We start from the raw sequence: 18,340 nt of genomic DNA, 5'->3' as shown, positions 1-18,340 counted from the left end.
AAGCGCCTGGGTGCACTTTGCCTTTATTTCTTTACAGCGCTTTGTTTTCCTCCAGGGAGTGCTTCTGCTTTTTACTGCAGCACGGAGCTGCGATCGTCCTGCAGAGGGAGTCCCCGGCATGGGGACCCCCTGCCTTTGTGCCGTCTTGTGCCCCTGACGGGTGCCCACCCCACCAGGGACTTGGTGCTTGTTTGCGGGTGCCACCCCGCTTCCTGTGTCTCAAGTGGGTGCCTACCCCGCGTGGGTGGTGACTGGCAGCTTAATTACGGCACGGGAGTCCACCCCATCTTACCAGCCGCATCGGAGATAGACCAGGATTCCTCCGCGCATCTGTTGATTTGAAATCCCTAGCGGGTGCCCACCCCCCAGGGACTTTTGCCTCTAAACTGGAGCCTACACCGTATCTTGCCAAGGGACTCACCGCCGCAGCCCGGGGCCTCATCGAGAGGGCTGCACCGCCATTGGCTAGCGCGCCCCAGAGCCTGAAGGTTCGTCTCCCGGGCCGCGCTGCCATGGGTTCAAGTGCCCCGGAGCCTAGAGGCTCGTCTGAAGGGGCGCGCAGTGATTGGCCGCCCAGCCAGCCTGTACCTCGATCCAGGGGGTGCTTCCCCTAGGTGAGGCTGCACTGCCTGTGACCCGCGGCGGAAATGGAGAGACCGGAGAGCCCCCACGGAGTCCGGGAGGCTCTCCGGGACACCGCCTGCAGCCCCGCAGAACCGCCGCAGGAAGGAGAAGGGAAGCCAGCGGAGACGCCACCTCCCAACAGCCGGTGAGTGCGGGCGTCTCGGCGAGTCGCTCCTCTGCTAAAGGAGGCATTTGTTTAGAGCCCACGAGGCTCCACCTGATTTCGGGGCATTGTTTTAGTTAGAGCCCGAGAGGCTCCTGGGGGTATTGTGGTTTCGAGCCTGAAAGGCTCCACCGTGACTTGGGCACACCTTTGTTTTAGAGCCCACGTGGCTCCAACGTAACCCGGGCACATTTTGTTTCAGAGCCCAAGAGGCTCCAACATGTTGGGGCCCCGTTCATTTCGAGCCCACGAGGCTTCAGCGAGCATTTTGTATTCAGAGCCCACGAGGCCCCACGTTGTATTAGGGGGCATTTTGGAGCTTAGAGCCTGCGTGGCTCCCACGTCGTGTTTGGTCACATTCCTATATTCAGAGCCCCAGAGGAGAGCCAGGCTCAGTTCACCAGCTGCCCAGCACTTAGTGGGCAGCTGCATCGTTTAGGCCTTGTGCAATCTTCTTTGGCTGCCTGCGCAGCCAGCCCAGACATTCTGGACATTGGGCCTGTGAACCGCTGAGAGGCCAAGCTGGCCTGGGGTCAGATATATGGTTTTCTGCGCAAATGTGTGATTACTTACCTACTGTGATTTCTGCATAATATGCAATGCTTTTTGCCTGTACCCCTAAATGTATTTGTATGCCTAGGAGGTTGTTTTACCTAGTATAGTTATACTAGTGAATTCATGGTGCCCTGCGTGATATATGCCTACCGTGGTTAGGGTTGCGTAGTGTGTACTTACCTTTTACCAGTGTTTACTGGTTGTGTGCTACATGTGCTATTTGGTGCTACAATTATTCTATGTTCTAAGTGTTATTCCTACAAAGTGCTATTTCTACCAAGTGCTAGTCCTGAAAGTTCTTATTTTCTGACAGTGGTTCACGTGGCCCTGTCCCGTGTATATAATCCCCTGTAAATTCTGCCCGTGCCAGTTGGCACAGTGTAAATTGTGTGTTTATTATCTAATGTGTTTGGTATAATACAAAGGCTATTTTTATATATAACCTTGTGTCGAGTTTCCTTTGTGGTGGGCCTTGGGTGTTGTTGCTGGGTGCACTCGCAAACGCTTCACACATTGCCTCCGGGATAAGCCTGACTGCTCGTGCCAAGCTACCAAGGGGGTGAGCAGGGGTTATCTTTGGCGGGTGACTTCCTTGACCTGCAGTCATGAGGAAGAAGGTTCGCGAGTATAGGTACACTTCTTGATCGTCCACTGTTGAAATTCCCTTTCGTTTATTTAAAGGAAGGGTCCCCAACACGGAGGTCACTCGGTTGTGGGTAACGACCAAAAGAACCTTAGTGGATAAAAAGGTGAGCAGCATGGAGGGCTGGAAAGAGAGAAAGAGGTGATGAAAAAAAGAAGGATCTTGTGTGATAAAAGGATGGCTGTGAAGAGAACAGTGGTCGACGTGGGAGACTAGGGCAAGATTAAGTCTCCCAGGAAAGGCGGAGGCAGATCCAAATTCACTCTTCCATTTAACGTTATCAAGGTTTTCAAAATTGCAATAAAGACCAGGGACCATAGAATTTGGAATTTGAGTTGCGTGGCAAAGTGTCAGGCTAGTTCTAGTTTTGATACTAGCATCGCAACTGGTGGGCCTGATTCGGGCTCTGAGGTGGAAGAGCCTGTTGCACGAGAAAGGTATTCCCCGATGTTTGCACGATTGTGTTTCTTAAAGTGATTGCTTTCCCATTTGCCATGCACCCCAGTTTTCTCTTTGCCTATGAAATCGCTTTGTTGAGTTCTTCAAAGATTGTAACTGCATTCTCTATTATGTTCTCAGCATTCTTTGCATTCATAGTTAAGTTTCCTTTTATTTTCTTCAAGTTTAGAATGTGTAAGGGGGGGAGAAGGGGTGACGTCCTGTGTCAAGATACTCTGGAATGTGGGGATGGTCGCTAGGTGGTGGGCTGGAATAGAGACATTTGTCGGTCGGTCTTAGCTTGATGATGGATGGGGTCTCTGTAGCTGTGATACTTAAATAAACCTTTCTTGACTTCCACTGTATGTTCTACTCTGCTTTCTGGAGGGACACACTTCCACAGAAGTCCATTTTAAATCTAGAAGCGCACAACCCACTGAGCATTCCTGCAGGTGTGGTACTTGATGGCAAACGTTTATTGTCAGCGGTTTATGCCATAACGCCTAAAACATTAATATTTACAGCACATAATAAAACAATCACAATTCTTATTCACTTAAAACAACTTAAGCACAGTTGATATAAATACTACATCTTGCGCATCGTCCATGATCTGACGTTAAGTGCAAGTGCAAACGGATGACGTACATCACTATTAAAACCAATCAATTAGATAGAGCGGTCATTAGATCTTACAAAGCGTACCAGCTCACAAGCGCGTACCTAGGTGCAGATACCGGCATCTCCGTCTGCTCGTTGCCTACTCAGAGCAAGTAAACCTGCGAGGAAGCCTGAAAGCTGTCTTATAAACAACAGAAATAAAAGAAGAGCACAAGCTTGTGGCGCAGATGTTACCTAGTGTGGTAAAAAAACGAGGATTGACCAAATAATTACAGTTTTGCTGACAGCCGGGTGGAAATTAAACCCTCAGATATGGGCCAATAGACGGCCAACACCTAAGCGAGCATTTTATAAAGTGCAGGTGCAAGTAGAAATGTGCAACAATACCTCTCGATGCTCTGTTCAGTCAATAAGAGGCTCCAGGTCGTCCATAGTGCCCTAGTGCCTTTAATGCCGGAGTCGAGCCACGCTCCATTTTATGAGGGCAGATATGTCAAAGAACGACCACAGTCCCCAGAGACAAACCGAAAATGGCAGTTGGTTTATTGTTTGAGCCCACTTCCTTCGCTGCTGTCTGTAGCAGGTCTGCATATACAAAGGAACTGCCTGGTAAATCTCCATACGATCAGTTCTATAACATAATGATAGTGCTGCACTGCAGCATCTCAGTTTACGTGCCAGCAAAAGGGGACGTAGGTAGTACCTTCGGATTTTAAGCGACATATCATACAAGAGCATAACACGCATAAATGACTCGGGTCCCCCTTATGTTCGGGGGGCACGTGTCAGATCCTCCTCCAGGGGCTTTACCCGTGATATAGTAAAGGCCCGCACCTAAGGAGTTCCTAATCTGAACATGAGATATAAAGCCATTTTCTCAGCAGGGAACAGCAAGTCTAAGACGGTCCCCAGTGACGTTCACATGTTACTTTCTGGTAATTAGTCGGAAGGATGCCTCTCCCAGCTCCTTGCTTGCTCCACATGAATGACCAATATGTCTTTGTAACCAGTTCTAGGGTTACCTTACTCATCAGTCCCAAGTTATTATATTGCTCTACCCTACAAGTGGATGTTAAAATGTTCTTAACATGCTTGAACCAGGGTAAACTATTACAGTTCCTGCATCATCGCAGTTCCTGCAGCTCCATTCTATATCAGGCAAGAGCTGGAGTCGACCACACTCGCCCCCGGTGTCTTACGGGGTCGAGATCCTTCAGTGTGGTGAACCTCAGGTCAGCTGTTAATGCTGCCATTGGGGTACCAGGACCCAGGTTCAGTAAAATTCACAAGAAGATGTTTCCCAGTTTATGAAGAGCCTGAACTTTCGTAAAATCTCACAGTTAGCACCAGAAGAACAAGCCACCCGTGCGTTTGTCTTGAATGCGTCAGTGCTCCTTTTATTGGTCTCTTGCTGCTTGAGTTAGCAAAATGTAGAATTGTGGCGTCAAGTTGGTTTCCAACTTCGCCCGATGAGTTTTCCAATATAAATGGTCTGCCCGGGTATGTGGGGAGCTTCCAGGGACAAATGCAAAAAAGAAAGGGAGGCCTCCTTTGTGTGGTGATAAGGGACAAGGAGGACTGAGTAGGAAAACACAAGGCAAGTCCCTGGGCTATGTACTCACTTAGGAACCCTAGTATAGTTCGCGTGTACCAAAAACGCTATGCCCCAATGTTTAAATATACATTCGTGATTACACCATATTACACCATATTTGTACAAATTATAAAGCAGAAATGCGAAAATAAGAACCTTAAATGTTGTTTTGTCATAAAAAATGTACAGTTTATTACAATATTCTCAAGGTTAAAAACATCATTATGCACAGATAAAAATTAATAAAATATCGCAATTAAATTAAAAACAATGAGTTTTCAGGAGTCACAGTTTGTTTTCGTTGTCGAAACAAACAAACGAAAACAAACTGTGACTCCTGAAAACTCATTGTTTTTAATTTAATTGCGATATTTTATTAATTTTTATCTGTGCATAATGATGTTTTTAACCTTGAGAATATTGTAATAAACTGTACATTTTTTATGACAAAACAACATTTAAGGTTCTTATTTTCGCATTTCTGCTTTATAATGTGTACAAATATGGTGTAATATGGTGTAATCACGAATGTATATTTAAACATTGGGGCATAGCGTTTTTGGTACACGCGAACTATACTAGGGTTCCTAAGTGAGTACATAGCCCAGGGACTTGCCTTGAGCTTCCAGGGACACCTCAGAGCCTGGTCGATTCTACTTTGGCCTTTTCAGATTCCGGCCTGAAGGTTAGAGACAATATTTTTCTCCCCTCAAATATCTATGATTGGAGATTGCATGAGGCATGCTGGACAGGGAATCAAAGTATCCTTTGTCTACTGCTCAACCCTGCAGGACCAGCGACAGAGCACATTGGAAACCTTCTGAAAGGAGAGCTTTCAAAGAGTCCACGTTATGATCAACACGCCAGACGATGTATGATTTTTATCTTCCAGAAGATACTAATTAGGTGGAGGGGCAACAAGCTGATAAAATTAGATCGACCGCCTCCATTGGCAGCTGGAAGGAGCTCCGATGCCCCTTTCAAACTCCAGACATGAAGGTGGAGGCTCTGGAGACCGAGGTGCCTTTCCTCCCCCTCTCGATCTCCAGACTTTCCAATTGGGAAAGAAGGTCCACTCGAGGCAGATGTGGCAGGTGGTACATGGAGAGGCGCAGGCAGGCCATGTACCACACCTTTCTGACCAGTGATGGGTGGTAAAAATTGCTTCAGAACAGTCATGGTGAATATTCCTGAGAGCGGGAGGGATTAAGGATATGGGAAGAAAGGTGTAGTGAAGCGGAAAACCCCACCTCAACCGAAATGTGTTCCCCAACATTTCCCACAGTGTAAACTGAAGGACACACAATTGTGGACAGTGGGCGTTATCACAAGTTGCAAATCGGGGTCCCACAGGGCTAACATGTTCTACACCAGAATCCTAAAGGAGATGCCGTTCGTGCCTGGCAAGATGAAGCCAACTCAAGCTGAGAGCTGACCAGATGGTTGGCACCTAGCCAGGTCCCATGCTGGTGCACGTAGAACCCAGAGACTGGCACTTTTGCGGCGCAGTAACTTCACTTTTTTTAAGCTCCAGTGGCGCAATGTGCCACTGCATATTTATAAGGCCACGTGAAGCCACCTTACATGGCTTTTCATAGCCTTATAAATATGTGCCCCTTGCACGCAGAGCACTGCATGGAACGGGTGATCCATAGTTGTTACTGTGGGTGGCATTAGGGAGGCACAACCAGAAGATGTTTTTTTTTATTTCTCCTCGGGCTTTCCTTTTTCTATTTGTGCTGCATTCTGCTACACACCTATAGTAATAGGAAATCGCCTCTTGTGATTGACTTTGTGCAAGAACGTCTCCCTACAATCAATCAACCCTGTAACGCAGGCACCCTTGCATTACACCTGCGCTGGGGAAAAGGACAGGAATGCGCTGAATCACATAGATACGGTGCATTCATACCCTTTTGTTCTGACGTAGGACAGTGCAGCAAGATTCCTTGTGGTGCTGCCCTACCCAAAACCTCATAAATTAGGCCCAGAGTCTCTGGGCTTCCTGACTGAGGAGGAGAGACCTCCAGCAGGAAGACATTGGATTGACTAAATCCAGTCGAGCGTGAACTAGAAAAAGAAGAGATCACATTCTTTGGCCACATCTACACCGACACAAGATGTTTGGACGAAAGAGCCAGACCACCCGGAGGGTCATGAGACCACCATGAGCCAGACCACCGGTAGGATCATGAGACCACCAGGAGCCAGACCACCCATAGGATCATGAGACCACCATGAGCCAGACCACCCGTAGGATCATTAGACCACCATGAGCCAGACCACCCATAGGATCATTAGACCACCATGAGCCAGACCAGATTACCCCCCTTCCGTAGGATCATGAGGCCACCATGAGCCAGACCTGATTACCCCCCCCACCCCACCCATAGGATCATGAGACCACCATGAGCCAGACCACCCGTAGGATCATTAGACCACCATGAGCCAGACCACCCATAGGATCATTAGACCACCATGAGCCAGACCAGATTACCCCCCTTCCGTAGGATCATGAGGCCACCATGAGCCAGACCTGATTACCCCCCCCACCCCACCCATAGGATCATGAGACCACCATAGCGTTTGAGCAAAAAGCAACAGCTAAGACGAAGACATTCGCTGTATCAGAAGTCCACAGAGATGGGTCGAGGAGATGTGGTCATGGAGTGACTCGCGTGTATTCTCTTCCTCAAGCATTCTCTTTTTCGTGTTTTCTTTTCTTTCATTCTTCTCCTTCCTTTCAGATTTTCTTCCCCTCACCCCACCTTATGGCCCAAAATTCTTTCATTTGTCAACCAAGTGGTAAGATGTAGATTAGAGCTTAGTTTGAGCCGGTGGTCGGAGGTGGGGCCCTTCAGCACTCTCTTTTTGGGGGCTGGCACTTATTTTTCCTCATCAGACTTTTACCCATCAATCCATCCATCTATCTACCCATCCATCCACCCACCCATCCATCCACTCACCCATCCATCCACCAACACACATCCATCCGCCCATCCACCCACCCATCCACCATCCATCCATCTACCCACTCATCCACCAACCCATCGATCCACCCACCCAACCATCCAACCACCCACTGACACTTCCATTCACACATCCATCCACCCATCCATCCACCCACCAACACATCCATCCTTCCACCCACCCATCCATCCATCCTTCCACCCACCCATCCATCCATCCATCCACCCACCCATCCATCCACCCACCCAACCATCCATCCACCCACCCACACAGCCACTGACCCATCCATCTAACCATCCATCCATCTAATCATCCATCCACCCTGACACATCCATTTCACCCATCCATCCACCCACTGACACATCTACCCACCCATCCATCCATCTCCGCTTCTTTCCTCCATCTCTGACCGCCTTGGCAAAGTGGGCTCTGGCCCTGGGCCCGGCCTTTTAGGGGCCCCTGATAGACCTGGCTCTGTTCTCCACACAGCCCTGCCCTGATGACCTTGAATGGTTTTTAAACACAGTTTGTTTTCATACATTTGTATTACAGGTGGGTGGCAGGGATTGTGCGCAGTGTCAGTGAGCTGCTGCTGGGTCATTGGACACACTTCTGGAGCAGTCTGATTGGATCAGGAACCCACAACTGGTCTGTGCAGGGGCCCCAAAATGTTTGGCCCAGGGCCCTCACAATCCTTAGGATATACCAGCCTCCCCCTCCTCTTCCTCTCTTTCCATCCATCTAATTTCTACCTCCCACCCCCAGAAGAGAAGCAGAGGACCCCCTCCCAGAAGCAGAGGGGCCCCTCCTATAAGCAGAAGCCGAGGGGCCCCTCCCATATGGAGAAGCAGAGGGGCCCCTCCTATCCTTCTACAGGGGTCCCCAGGGGGAGGCAGCAGAAGTCGCTCAGGGAAGGGATTATTCTGTCTTTATTTTAGGATCTTTATAAAGCGTGAACGGGGGGGGGGGGAGCCAAGCCGCCTCGGATTAAACATTTATTATCACAAGTTGTGACAAGAAGAGATACACACAGTATAACACCCCCAGAGGGACAGACATCAGGAGTGGGGCACAGTGGGGTGCAGTGTCAGCTGCACAAGACACGATCATCAACACAAGTCAGAAATACCCAAGATATCTACCCCCTCCGGAGAGGACATTTCATGGTTAAAAGTCACTTTTTGGGGACGGATCATTGAGGGGTGTTGGGGGGGGCAGCAGCATCACCCGAACCAGGCCCCGGGGCTGAAAGATGGAAATGGATCAGGACATTTCCTTCATTTTCCTCATTCTGAGTGATGAACACGTGCCTCGTGTGTAGCGCCTCGTGTCTGGTGTGTGGTATTAAAGCGCCTCGGTCCGAGCCACAGTCCTGCCCCCGGGGGCGCCTCTGGGCAGGTCCAGGGGAGCAGTGTCTCTCTTCGGGGCCTGTGGATAGCGCCCCGAGGCTCAGGGCGGAGTCAGAGGCGCTGTATGGTGTGGAATGAACTCTGGGCTCCTCTGTCCTTAATGAGAATCCTTCACTGAGAGGCCTGTCCAAGGGTGCAGAGGAGGAGAGGCCTGTCCAGAGGTGCAGGGGAGGAGAGGCCTGTCCAGAGGAGGGGTAGAGGAGAAGAGGCCTGTCCAGGGGTCAGAGGAGATGAGGCCTGTCCAGGGGGGCAGAGGAGGAGAGGCCTGTCCAGAGGAGGGGCAGACGAGTTGAGGCCTGTCCAGGGGGCAGAGGAGGAAAGGCCTGTCCAGGGGGGCAGAGGAGGAGAGGCCTGTCCAGAGGAGGGGCAGAAGAGGTGAGGCCTATCCAGGGGTCAGAGGAGGTGAGGCCTGTCCAGGGGTGCAGAGAAAGTGAGGCCTGTCCAGCGGTCAGAGGATGTGAGACCTGTCCAGGGGTGCAGAGGAGGTGAGGCCTGTCCAGGGGTCCGAGGAGGTGAGGCCTCTCCAGGGGTCAGAGGAGGTGAGGCCTGTCCAGGGGTACAGAGGAAGTGAGGCCTGTCCAGGGGTGCAGAAGAGGTGAGGCCTGTCCAGGGGTACAGAGGGGGTGAGGCCTGTCCAGGGGTGCAGAGGGGGTGAGGCCTGTCCAGGGGTGCAGAGGGGTGAGGCCTGTCCAGGGGTGCAGAGGAAGTGAGGCCTCTCCAGGGGTGCAGATGAGGTGAGGCCTGTCCTGTGTTTGGGTGGTTCATAGAAGGTGGGCCTGTCCAGGAGGGATGCAGTGGAGATGAGGCATGTTCGTCCAGGCGGGGTGGTCGAGAGCTGAGTTTAAGTTTGTTAATTGTTGTCCCAAGAGATTTGTGGAATGAGTGTAAGTTGTTTGTAAACTGGCCAATTGAAGAGCCACAGAGTGAAGCGCCTCAGAATACTTTGTTATATATACAAGAGATTAATGCAGATTTACAGACAATATTGCAAAGTCGAAGACCGGGTAAAAGAGGGCGCATCTTTTAGCTATGCATCCAGATGTTAGTGCTTAATGTGAGGGGCTGCAGACTAATATTCTGGATGAGATTTTGTTGTAACCAAAGTACTCCAGTGACAATTCTATTACTAAGCAGAAGAAGATCAAAATAATAATAATGATGGCTCAGTCAAAAATTATCCAGAAGGGTGACAAAAGTGGTTCTCACCGATTGTATTCTCGTTTTGATTCTGGGTTTGTTGCTGGTGTGAATTTGGATATGCACGGCGTTGGTGTGCAGAGTAATGATGTTCAGTATGTGCAAAGAGGAAATGTTGTTCCTCTGGGTCAGGGCCGGACTGAGAACCCAAACCAGGCCTGACAATTTTGACGGACCAGCTCCCTGCCTCTTTTGTTGCTGGGGGCGATATAGCAGCACCACAGCAAAACCGCCCCCAGTAAGAAATATGTTTCCCAGCATTGAAGAATCTGCCCCCACTCTTTCAGCCTACCGGGGAACCACTGGAAGCCCGTTACGGCCAGTCCGGCCCTGCTCGGGGTGTAGGTTTTACTGACAGTGGCAATTTAAATAATTCAAACACTAATAATGTGCAGAATAAGACATGATCCTTGCGATGTTTGCAGGAACCTGGGAAAATGGAACATGAATCAGATGACACAGAATGGGATGTCACAGTCAGTGGTCCCAGCCCAACTGGCCTGTGTGCCGAGCATGGAGAATCAAAGGCAGATAATTGGAACATGCCTTCAGTCCCGATGGCCCCGCAGCCCAGTGCAGAATAGAACGCTAAATTCTCAACAAATGTAAGATTTCAACAAAATCCTTTAGTGATTAATAAGGATTTTCCACAACTTGCATCTACACTAGGAGTTTCTACTGGACTGAATCAGACACAATGACGGCGCCTGAGATGGAAGAAGGATTGCGTGCTTGGTGCAGTCCTAGAGGTCACCTAGAGGGCCCTTTTGTAGAATAAGTAAATGGGAATCCAGCATCTCTTTTAATCAATAAATGTGCCTCCCGTTCCACAGTCAGACTGACGGGAGCTCCCAACCCACCCCTCTTGGGAAACAAATCCAAGTTGTAGGCATTTCTAATAAACAACTAATAAGCTGTCAGCAAATGTTCCCATACAAATTAAGTCATTGATGAATGGCCACAAACTTAAACTGTGATTAAGATCTAGTTATTATGTTAGGGAAAAACCTTGTAAAATGATGGGTGACTTTTAGGTGAAGAGTCACAATTCATTATTCATTTTGTGGGTGTGGTTTATTAAATTACATTTTGTTGTGCCATGTTTTCATGAACATTCATTGATTGCTGTCATTTTTACCTCATCATGAACCATGTTAATAATGTGTTCTCTCTGTCTAAAAACGTAAGAACGTTTCCTTGATTTCTAACTAAGCAGGTTCTAGTCAGTTTGCTATTTGATATTATAAAAAAAGTTTTCTTATTTCTTAGCACACATTTGTTGTGCTGGTCTGTCTACTGACTTTACAGCTAGAGCTATTTCTGAGTCTGTCTTTTGATATACTTTAGAGGTTACCTTTATGTGATCCTCCTGCAAATATTATGATAATTATTTCTCTGATTGAGTAACCATGTTTATGCCTTCAGTAATTATTTGAAACCTTTAATATAGCTTTGTAGCTTGTTGTAGCTCCAAAGGCAAGGGCCTTTACCAAGAGAGCAGTCCTTTAATGGGCAGTATTGCCTGCTACGGCTGACTATAAGGTCTTTACACTGTTTGACCTGTGACTGCAGAATGTGTTACTTAATAAAACAACGGTGTCCCAGAGACCCAGGGGGTTGAAACACCTTCGGTACTCCGAACTGCTGTAAGCGTGAATGTTGAACAGTTAACAGCCGCATGCTGGATCACAGGGGTTAATTGTTGAACAATCACAGCAATCGCTGTGAAAGGAGGCTGAAGTCAGCCCCTGGTTCTCCCTGGGCTTGGCTAAACTGCTTTTCATCATTCAGGTGAGTCAGGCGATACGGGAGATGAGCAGAACCCCCCCTCCTTCCGAGATGCCAGTGACACTGCGAGCTACGGGAGGAGGAAGGGGGGAGGCTCCTGTGTGCCCTGCTGCAGGCTCTATCTTCTGCTTTCTCCTGTCCAATCCATATATTTCAGAGAGGCAGAGGCTGTGTATTAGGACATTGTAATGTTGAGAGCAGCTGGCCTATATCAGGTTGTATAGGCTGCTGCTGCTTTGTTGTCTTCAATGGAGATCTAAACATTTCAATGTTCCAAGTTTTGTCTCGTGAAGGATTTATTTATGCTGACCCTCCGCATCATCCCTTCAGATAAGTTATAGATAAAAAGCGCCAACACATTGATGCTTTGTTACTTCCATTGCTTGGCATTCAAACTCTGCATCAGTTTGACCTTGAATTGCAGATGCTCAGAGAGCATGGTTTGAATAAATATAAGAGTCTGGTTGATTTATGAAGTGTGGGCAGAATTATGTTCAAGGACTTTAACATACCTTTGCAAACCAGATTGTTTTGATTTGCAAGTTTCATGGTCTGTAAATGGAAAGATGGGGGTTATGAAGACGTGGACTGTGTTGTTGGGGTTTGTTCTCTGAGACTGTGGGTGCACTCCATATTCACAGAGACCTTTTCCAGCAAGGGATCATGGTTCTTGGTGAACCAAAAAAGTATTTATTCATACCCATATTTGCTTCACAATGGCCTCCAGAGAACAAGAGATTCTTTTGTGTTGTAAGTTCAGGACGGTTATTTGTAAAATGTGATGAAGTGTGATAGTCGTCTGATGCAAAACTATTTCTTTACTTCCTTTCAAGGTATTCCGGGATGACCAGGCAGTGCAGCGTGGCTGCCACCCTTGAAGGAACAAAATATAATATAACTGTCAGGTAAGGATTCCTATAACTCTTACGTTTCCTTGTCCCCGGTTTCTTCTTTCTCTATTCCCTTTCTTGATCTCTGTTTTGATTTTGTCTCTACAGCTTCAACATTTGACTCCCTCTGTACACTATTCTTGTTGTTATCAAACTTCTGATAATAATATGATGGAGCCACATTCTCCTGGAAATGTTGGGGGTGTAGTGCAGGTCCGATTCCTTTTTAGGTTGGTTTTGCCCAGCAGTTCCTTAACTATTGGCATATTTGTCTCCTCCTCTACACCACGTGATACTCTCCCCCCTGACTGTTCTTTCGGCGTCTTTTCTCTCTTGATCTAACTTCCATCTCTTTATGTCCTCCTAAACTATCCTTTTCTGTCTTATCTACTACAAGCAAAAGACACAGTATATGTGTGTGAAGACACATGCACACAAGGCTTACTTTAGGGTGATACAACCGGTGGAGCTGCACCTAGTGCTGACCTTGGGGGCACTGTCTTTAGAAGTAACTTATGGGTTTACAAGCATCTGCTGCACAGTTTCCTGCGCAGGAACATGTGGTGAGAGTGGAAGATAGCCTTTTATCTCTTCCTTCTCTTTTGTGTTTTTCTTTTCTAGACCCTTTTTTGTTTCCTTTACTGTTGTGCTGTTTTTTTCTCTTTTTCAGGTGTTGCAGTGCCTGGGTCCTGTCGGAGGAGTGTGATGAGTTCTGGGCACCAAGTAAGTCCTTATCATCCGCACAATTTGAAATAGTGCGGATGATATTCCACTGAGCTAACTGGACACAGCGTCAGTCTACAGTGGCATTTAAAGAAGTGATAACAACAAAGCGAATTCTTTTCTTCAATAAAATGTCCCTTCCTAGAGCACTGGAAAAAGGAATAGATTAACAGTCTAGGTGGACAGGAGATAATTGATTAAAAGTATTACAAATATCTCATTGTGATGCCAGCCTTTGCCACAGAAATTGTAAATTGATAGTGTTGGCTGCTGCTGAGAATCTGTGTCACAATATATGTGCAACTTGTGTTTCTTTCTTAAATAGTAATTACGTTTTCTCTCACATCCATGAGCTCCAGTGATCCGAAGCTCCCGATTTACAGTGTCCCCGAGCTGTTTCACCACTATCAGAAATGATACTCAACTGATTTCCTGGCTTGTTTTTGTCAATATATTCTTTGTGCAAAGTATAAGGTCATGAATATTTTTTCTTTGTGTTCATTTACAATTTCTGACTCCGTTTCTACAGGTGACTGAAGCATGAACAGAAAAAAGAAATTTTAAATTTAGAGAAACACAAGGAAAGTTAAAACATTCTTGAGCTCTTGAGAAGAAACACATTCTATGTACCAGGAATGGTGAGGATGTTGGAGCAGAAGAAACTGGTGAATGTGAAAGTTGTCAAATCCCTAAAGGAAAATGACCATAAATGTTTAGCAAGTGTCAGTAACTGAGATTGAGGAGAACATTGGCCACAATTGATGCCCACGCAGTGCGCATGGGAATACTCAGTGTTGTAAATTCTGTTTGATGGTTTATGAGAAATGCTTTGGAGACGCAAACCCTCCACAACAGATCAGCATCCGTAGACGTGTTGTGATGTGACAGAACCGTCAAAAAGACTAATATCCTCGGTTTACAAGAGCAATCTTTTGTCTCTGTCTCCTGAAGATGAGAGGAGAGAAAAGGTTGTTTAAAAGAAAGTCATTGTAAATACGCTTTCTCAGATGTCAATTCACCAAAGATGCTGGCTTACCATTTCCAATATAGGAAGATTTTCCCCCACCAACTCTGTCTCTTGAGGTTGATCCCAGTGGTTTCAAAGGGTCCTGTAACTCCAAAGTGGATCATGTACCTGTCTTAGTCACTGAGCAAAAAAGCATATACTAACAGAAAGTATAAAAGGGGCCAGTGTTACGCTATTGATAATTCATAACCCACCCTGGCATGCCCTAAGCATCTGTCCCTAGTTGTATGAAAAAACATACCTAACAGTCAAACACTAAAGCCCAAAGACCTTATCAGTGCTTTTAAAACTCATGAAATCAAATGTGATAAACTAGAATCACTAAATGAGACTAATTAAACTTGAGAGAATTCACCCAGGCATAACTTGGAGAAAATGAATCCATGAGAGGTCTCTTAATCAATACAAGGGGCTCCTCAGTGAAAGTTAATAAGACAAGTGAGATAGGTGCCTTTAAAGGTAGGAACATGATCTCCAGGTAAAAACTATAATTAGTTGAATACATATGTTAAGAAGAGCATCTGAAATGTATTTTAGAAGTTAATGCTGAGTTGTAACATAAACAAGTACACAATCAGAAATCAAATTTAGTCTTAAGATGGCATGTTCCCAGGAACAAACCCAACTTAAAGAAACAAACAACTCTAATAAGAGCAATGAATGTGAGACCAGCTTTAGTCATCAATCCTACCTCACTAAAGATGAGAAAACTATCGTTGGACGAAAACCCTATCAGTGTCCCGAATGCCAGAAAGTCTTCAATCACAAATCCAGACTTACGGTACATGAAAGAACCCACACTGGGCTTAAACCATATCAGTGCTCTGAATGCTGTAAAAGCTTCAGTACCAAATCCAATCTCACTTCTCATGAAATAACCCACACTGGGCATAAACCGTATCAGTGCTCCACATGCCAAAAAAGCTTCAGCTTTAGTTGCAGTCTGATTCACCATCAGGGAACTCACACTGGCCAAAAACCTTATCAGTGCTCTGAGTGTAAGAAAAGCTTCAATCGTAAATCCAGACTTACTGCACATGAAAGAACCCACACTGGACAAAAACCTTATCAGTGCTCTAAATGCTATAAAAGCTTCAGTCATAAAGCCAGCCTTACTGTACATGAAAGGACCCACACTGGACAAAAACCTTATCAATGCTCTGAATGCTATAAAAGCTTCAGTCAAAAATACAGCCTTACTGCACATGAAAGAACCCACACTGGGCAGAAACCGTATCAGTGTTCTGAATGCCAAAAAGGTTTCTATCACAAACGCGGTTTAACTCAACATGAGAGAATCCATACTGGGCTCAAACCCTATCAGTGCTCTAAATGCCAGAAAAGCTTCAGTCGGAAAATTACTCTCACTTACCATGAGAGAACTCACACTGGGCAAAAACCTTATCAGTGCTCTGAATGCTGTAAAAGCTTCAGTCATAAATCCAGCCTTACTGCACATGAAAGGACCCACTCTGGACAAAAACCTTATCAGTGCTCTGAATGCTGCAAAAGCTTCAGTCAGAAATACAACCTTACTGTACATGAAACAACCCACACTGGGCATAAACGGTATCAGTGTTCTGAATGCCAAAAAGGTTTCTATCACAAATCCGGTTTAACTCTACATGAGAGAATCCATACTGGGCTCAAACAGTATCAGTGCTCTGAATGCCAAAAAAGCTTTGGTCAGAAATCCAACCTTACTGTGCATGAAAGGACCCACACTGGGCATAAACCATATCAGTGCCCTGAATGCCACAAAAGCTTCAGATTGAAAACAACTCTCACTAGACATGAGAGAACTCACACTGGGGAAAAACTTTCTTAGCTCTCTGAATGCTGGAAAAGTTTCAGTCGGAAATCTGGTCCCACTCAACCTGTGAGAACTTACCTGGAAAAATCCTTGTAATTGTTCTAAATGCCAGGGAAGGGTCTGCTGGAGATTCAGTTTCATTCAACAAGAGAGAACCCACAACGTGAAAGAAAATGACCCGTGCTCTCAATGTGACAAAAACTTCAGCTGTAAATGTAACTTTCCACATAAGAGAGACAATGTGGGAGAATAAAAGGTGCTCACTGTCAACCCTGAGGAGGAGCTTTCAGCATTGCAAAACATTTACATGAAGCAGCCACAAAGACATCAATCCATTGATTGTCCAACAAACTGTGTACTGAGAACAGCGCACAGCGAGGGATGGAAATGCTTGAATTAACCTCATTCTTTTGTAACTATTTGTGGCCTCATTCCATTCAGTGTGTTTTGTTCCCTGAGTGTTTGTAAGCAATGACTGACCCACAAAGGCCATTCGATCCTGAACTTTGAGGCCATGCTGCTAGGATCTGGAATGCAAGTAACTTCAAACTGTTTCCAGTGTTAACGAGCCTCACCAGGGGGCTGCAGCAGAAGTCCCTTTGTCGTAGGTCTCTATGGGACCAATATCTGTTCATGCCTGTAACACGTAGGGCTGATCATTGAGAAAAACTAAAGGTGATGGATGGACTGGTAGTTAATCTTGGCAACATCCCGCCACATCATTTTCTATTCTCTGTGCCACTAAAGACAAGGCCAACCATATCCAAACCATTCGTGGCCCGCCCTAAATAGTCCTAATGATTTCAGTTCCAATGGGACAAGGCCTCGTATTACAAAGATCCACATGATTGGCCTCTTTCCATCTTATTTTTATTTCAAATAGAACCTGCTATCCCTTTAACCATGCCTCAGGCCTGCCACGTTCCATGCTTTGGCTCTTATCATCAACCTTGAACCATCTCCATAACTTGGCAGCTGTTGTAATTGCTTGAAGTTTGACACATTTTGATGGCCGTGGATTCAGGTTCAACTTGATGACCCAACTCTACTCTGTGGGAATTTTGCACTTCAAGCCACTTCTGTGCAGCTCATCACCTTCTGAGACTGATTCAGCCAAAAACCTTGCATCAAATTCCAGTGTTAATCGTCACCATAGACTAAACTTATCTTTGCCCTCTCGAGCATAGCTACCGAAGTCAACTACAATTTTGTAGGTGACTTCCTGATTGATTCAATGGATCTGCTTGTTTTTTATTCATTTACCTTTTTGTTTGGTTTTGACAGTTGTTTTTGCTAATTAATGATTCTTACATCACAGCCCACCTTTAGATTTTGCTTCTGAATAATTATTAAATATTCTTTTTGATCTAAACTTGGTTTTAATCTTAAAGTTCCTTGTCCATTTTTAATAAACTGTATTGAAATGTGTGACTTCCACTGTTTTGCTCTACCTACACACCATGGTCCTGTCGCGTTCTAATCTAGGACCCCGATCAATACTGTGACCTTATGCCCCTATACGGCTATAATCCATTTATTCCCCTATATTGGCATAAACGATCAAATGCAATATTCAGAAACTCGTCTCTGTCCTCACACGATCAGAGCCACATTTCAGAATCACTTCCTCTGCAGCTTCCTCTGCAGCTCATTAGAGCAAATGACACAGCAGAAGCCACTATCTAAGATTCCTAGATTACACTCTGAGTTCTTCAACAAGATAAAAACTCAGCAACCTGGGAAAGCCCCGCTTGCTATGTTTTGATTAGTAATAGAACTCTAATGAGCAACTGATAACTATCACTTCCTAGTGACATCTTTATTAACGTCTTATGTCCAAAAACTTAAGTCAAACCAGGCACCTTTCAGGTATAAATATTACCAA

At 46.1% G+C, this 18,340-nt stretch overlaps 1 protein-coding gene across 3 annotated transcripts in view; it reads left to right on the top strand.

The window, feature by feature from the left end:
* LOC147737097 (uncharacterized) overlaps positions 1-17,883 on the top strand; it is an 88,710-nt gene extending 70,827 nt beyond the window's left edge. For 2 of the 3 annotated variants that reach the window (XM_086963644.1, XM_086963664.1), the window contains 3 exons: positions 12,836-12,907; positions 13,563-13,615; positions 14,145-17,883. In XM_086963644.1, the coding sequence (XP_086819770.1) occupies positions 15,241-16,470 (1,230 nt within the window). In that variant the 5' untranslated portion in view covers positions 12,836-12,907; positions 13,563-13,615; positions 14,145-15,240 and the 3' untranslated portion in view covers positions 16,471-17,883. The remainder of the gene's footprint in view (positions 1-12,835; positions 12,908-13,562; positions 13,616-14,144) is intronic. The other variant, XM_086963681.1, reaches the window with a different exon arrangement.
* The last annotated feature ends 457 nt before the right edge of the window (positions 17,884-18,340 follow it).

Source organism: Lissotriton vulgaris, chromosome 1_1 (assembly GCF_964263255.1).
Source record: "Lissotriton vulgaris chromosome 1_1, aLisVul1.2, whole genome shotgun sequence".
Lineage (NCBI taxonomy): Eukaryota > Metazoa > Chordata > Amphibia > Caudata > Salamandridae > Lissotriton > Lissotriton vulgaris.
This window is presented reverse-complemented; position numbering and strand designations above follow the sequence as displayed.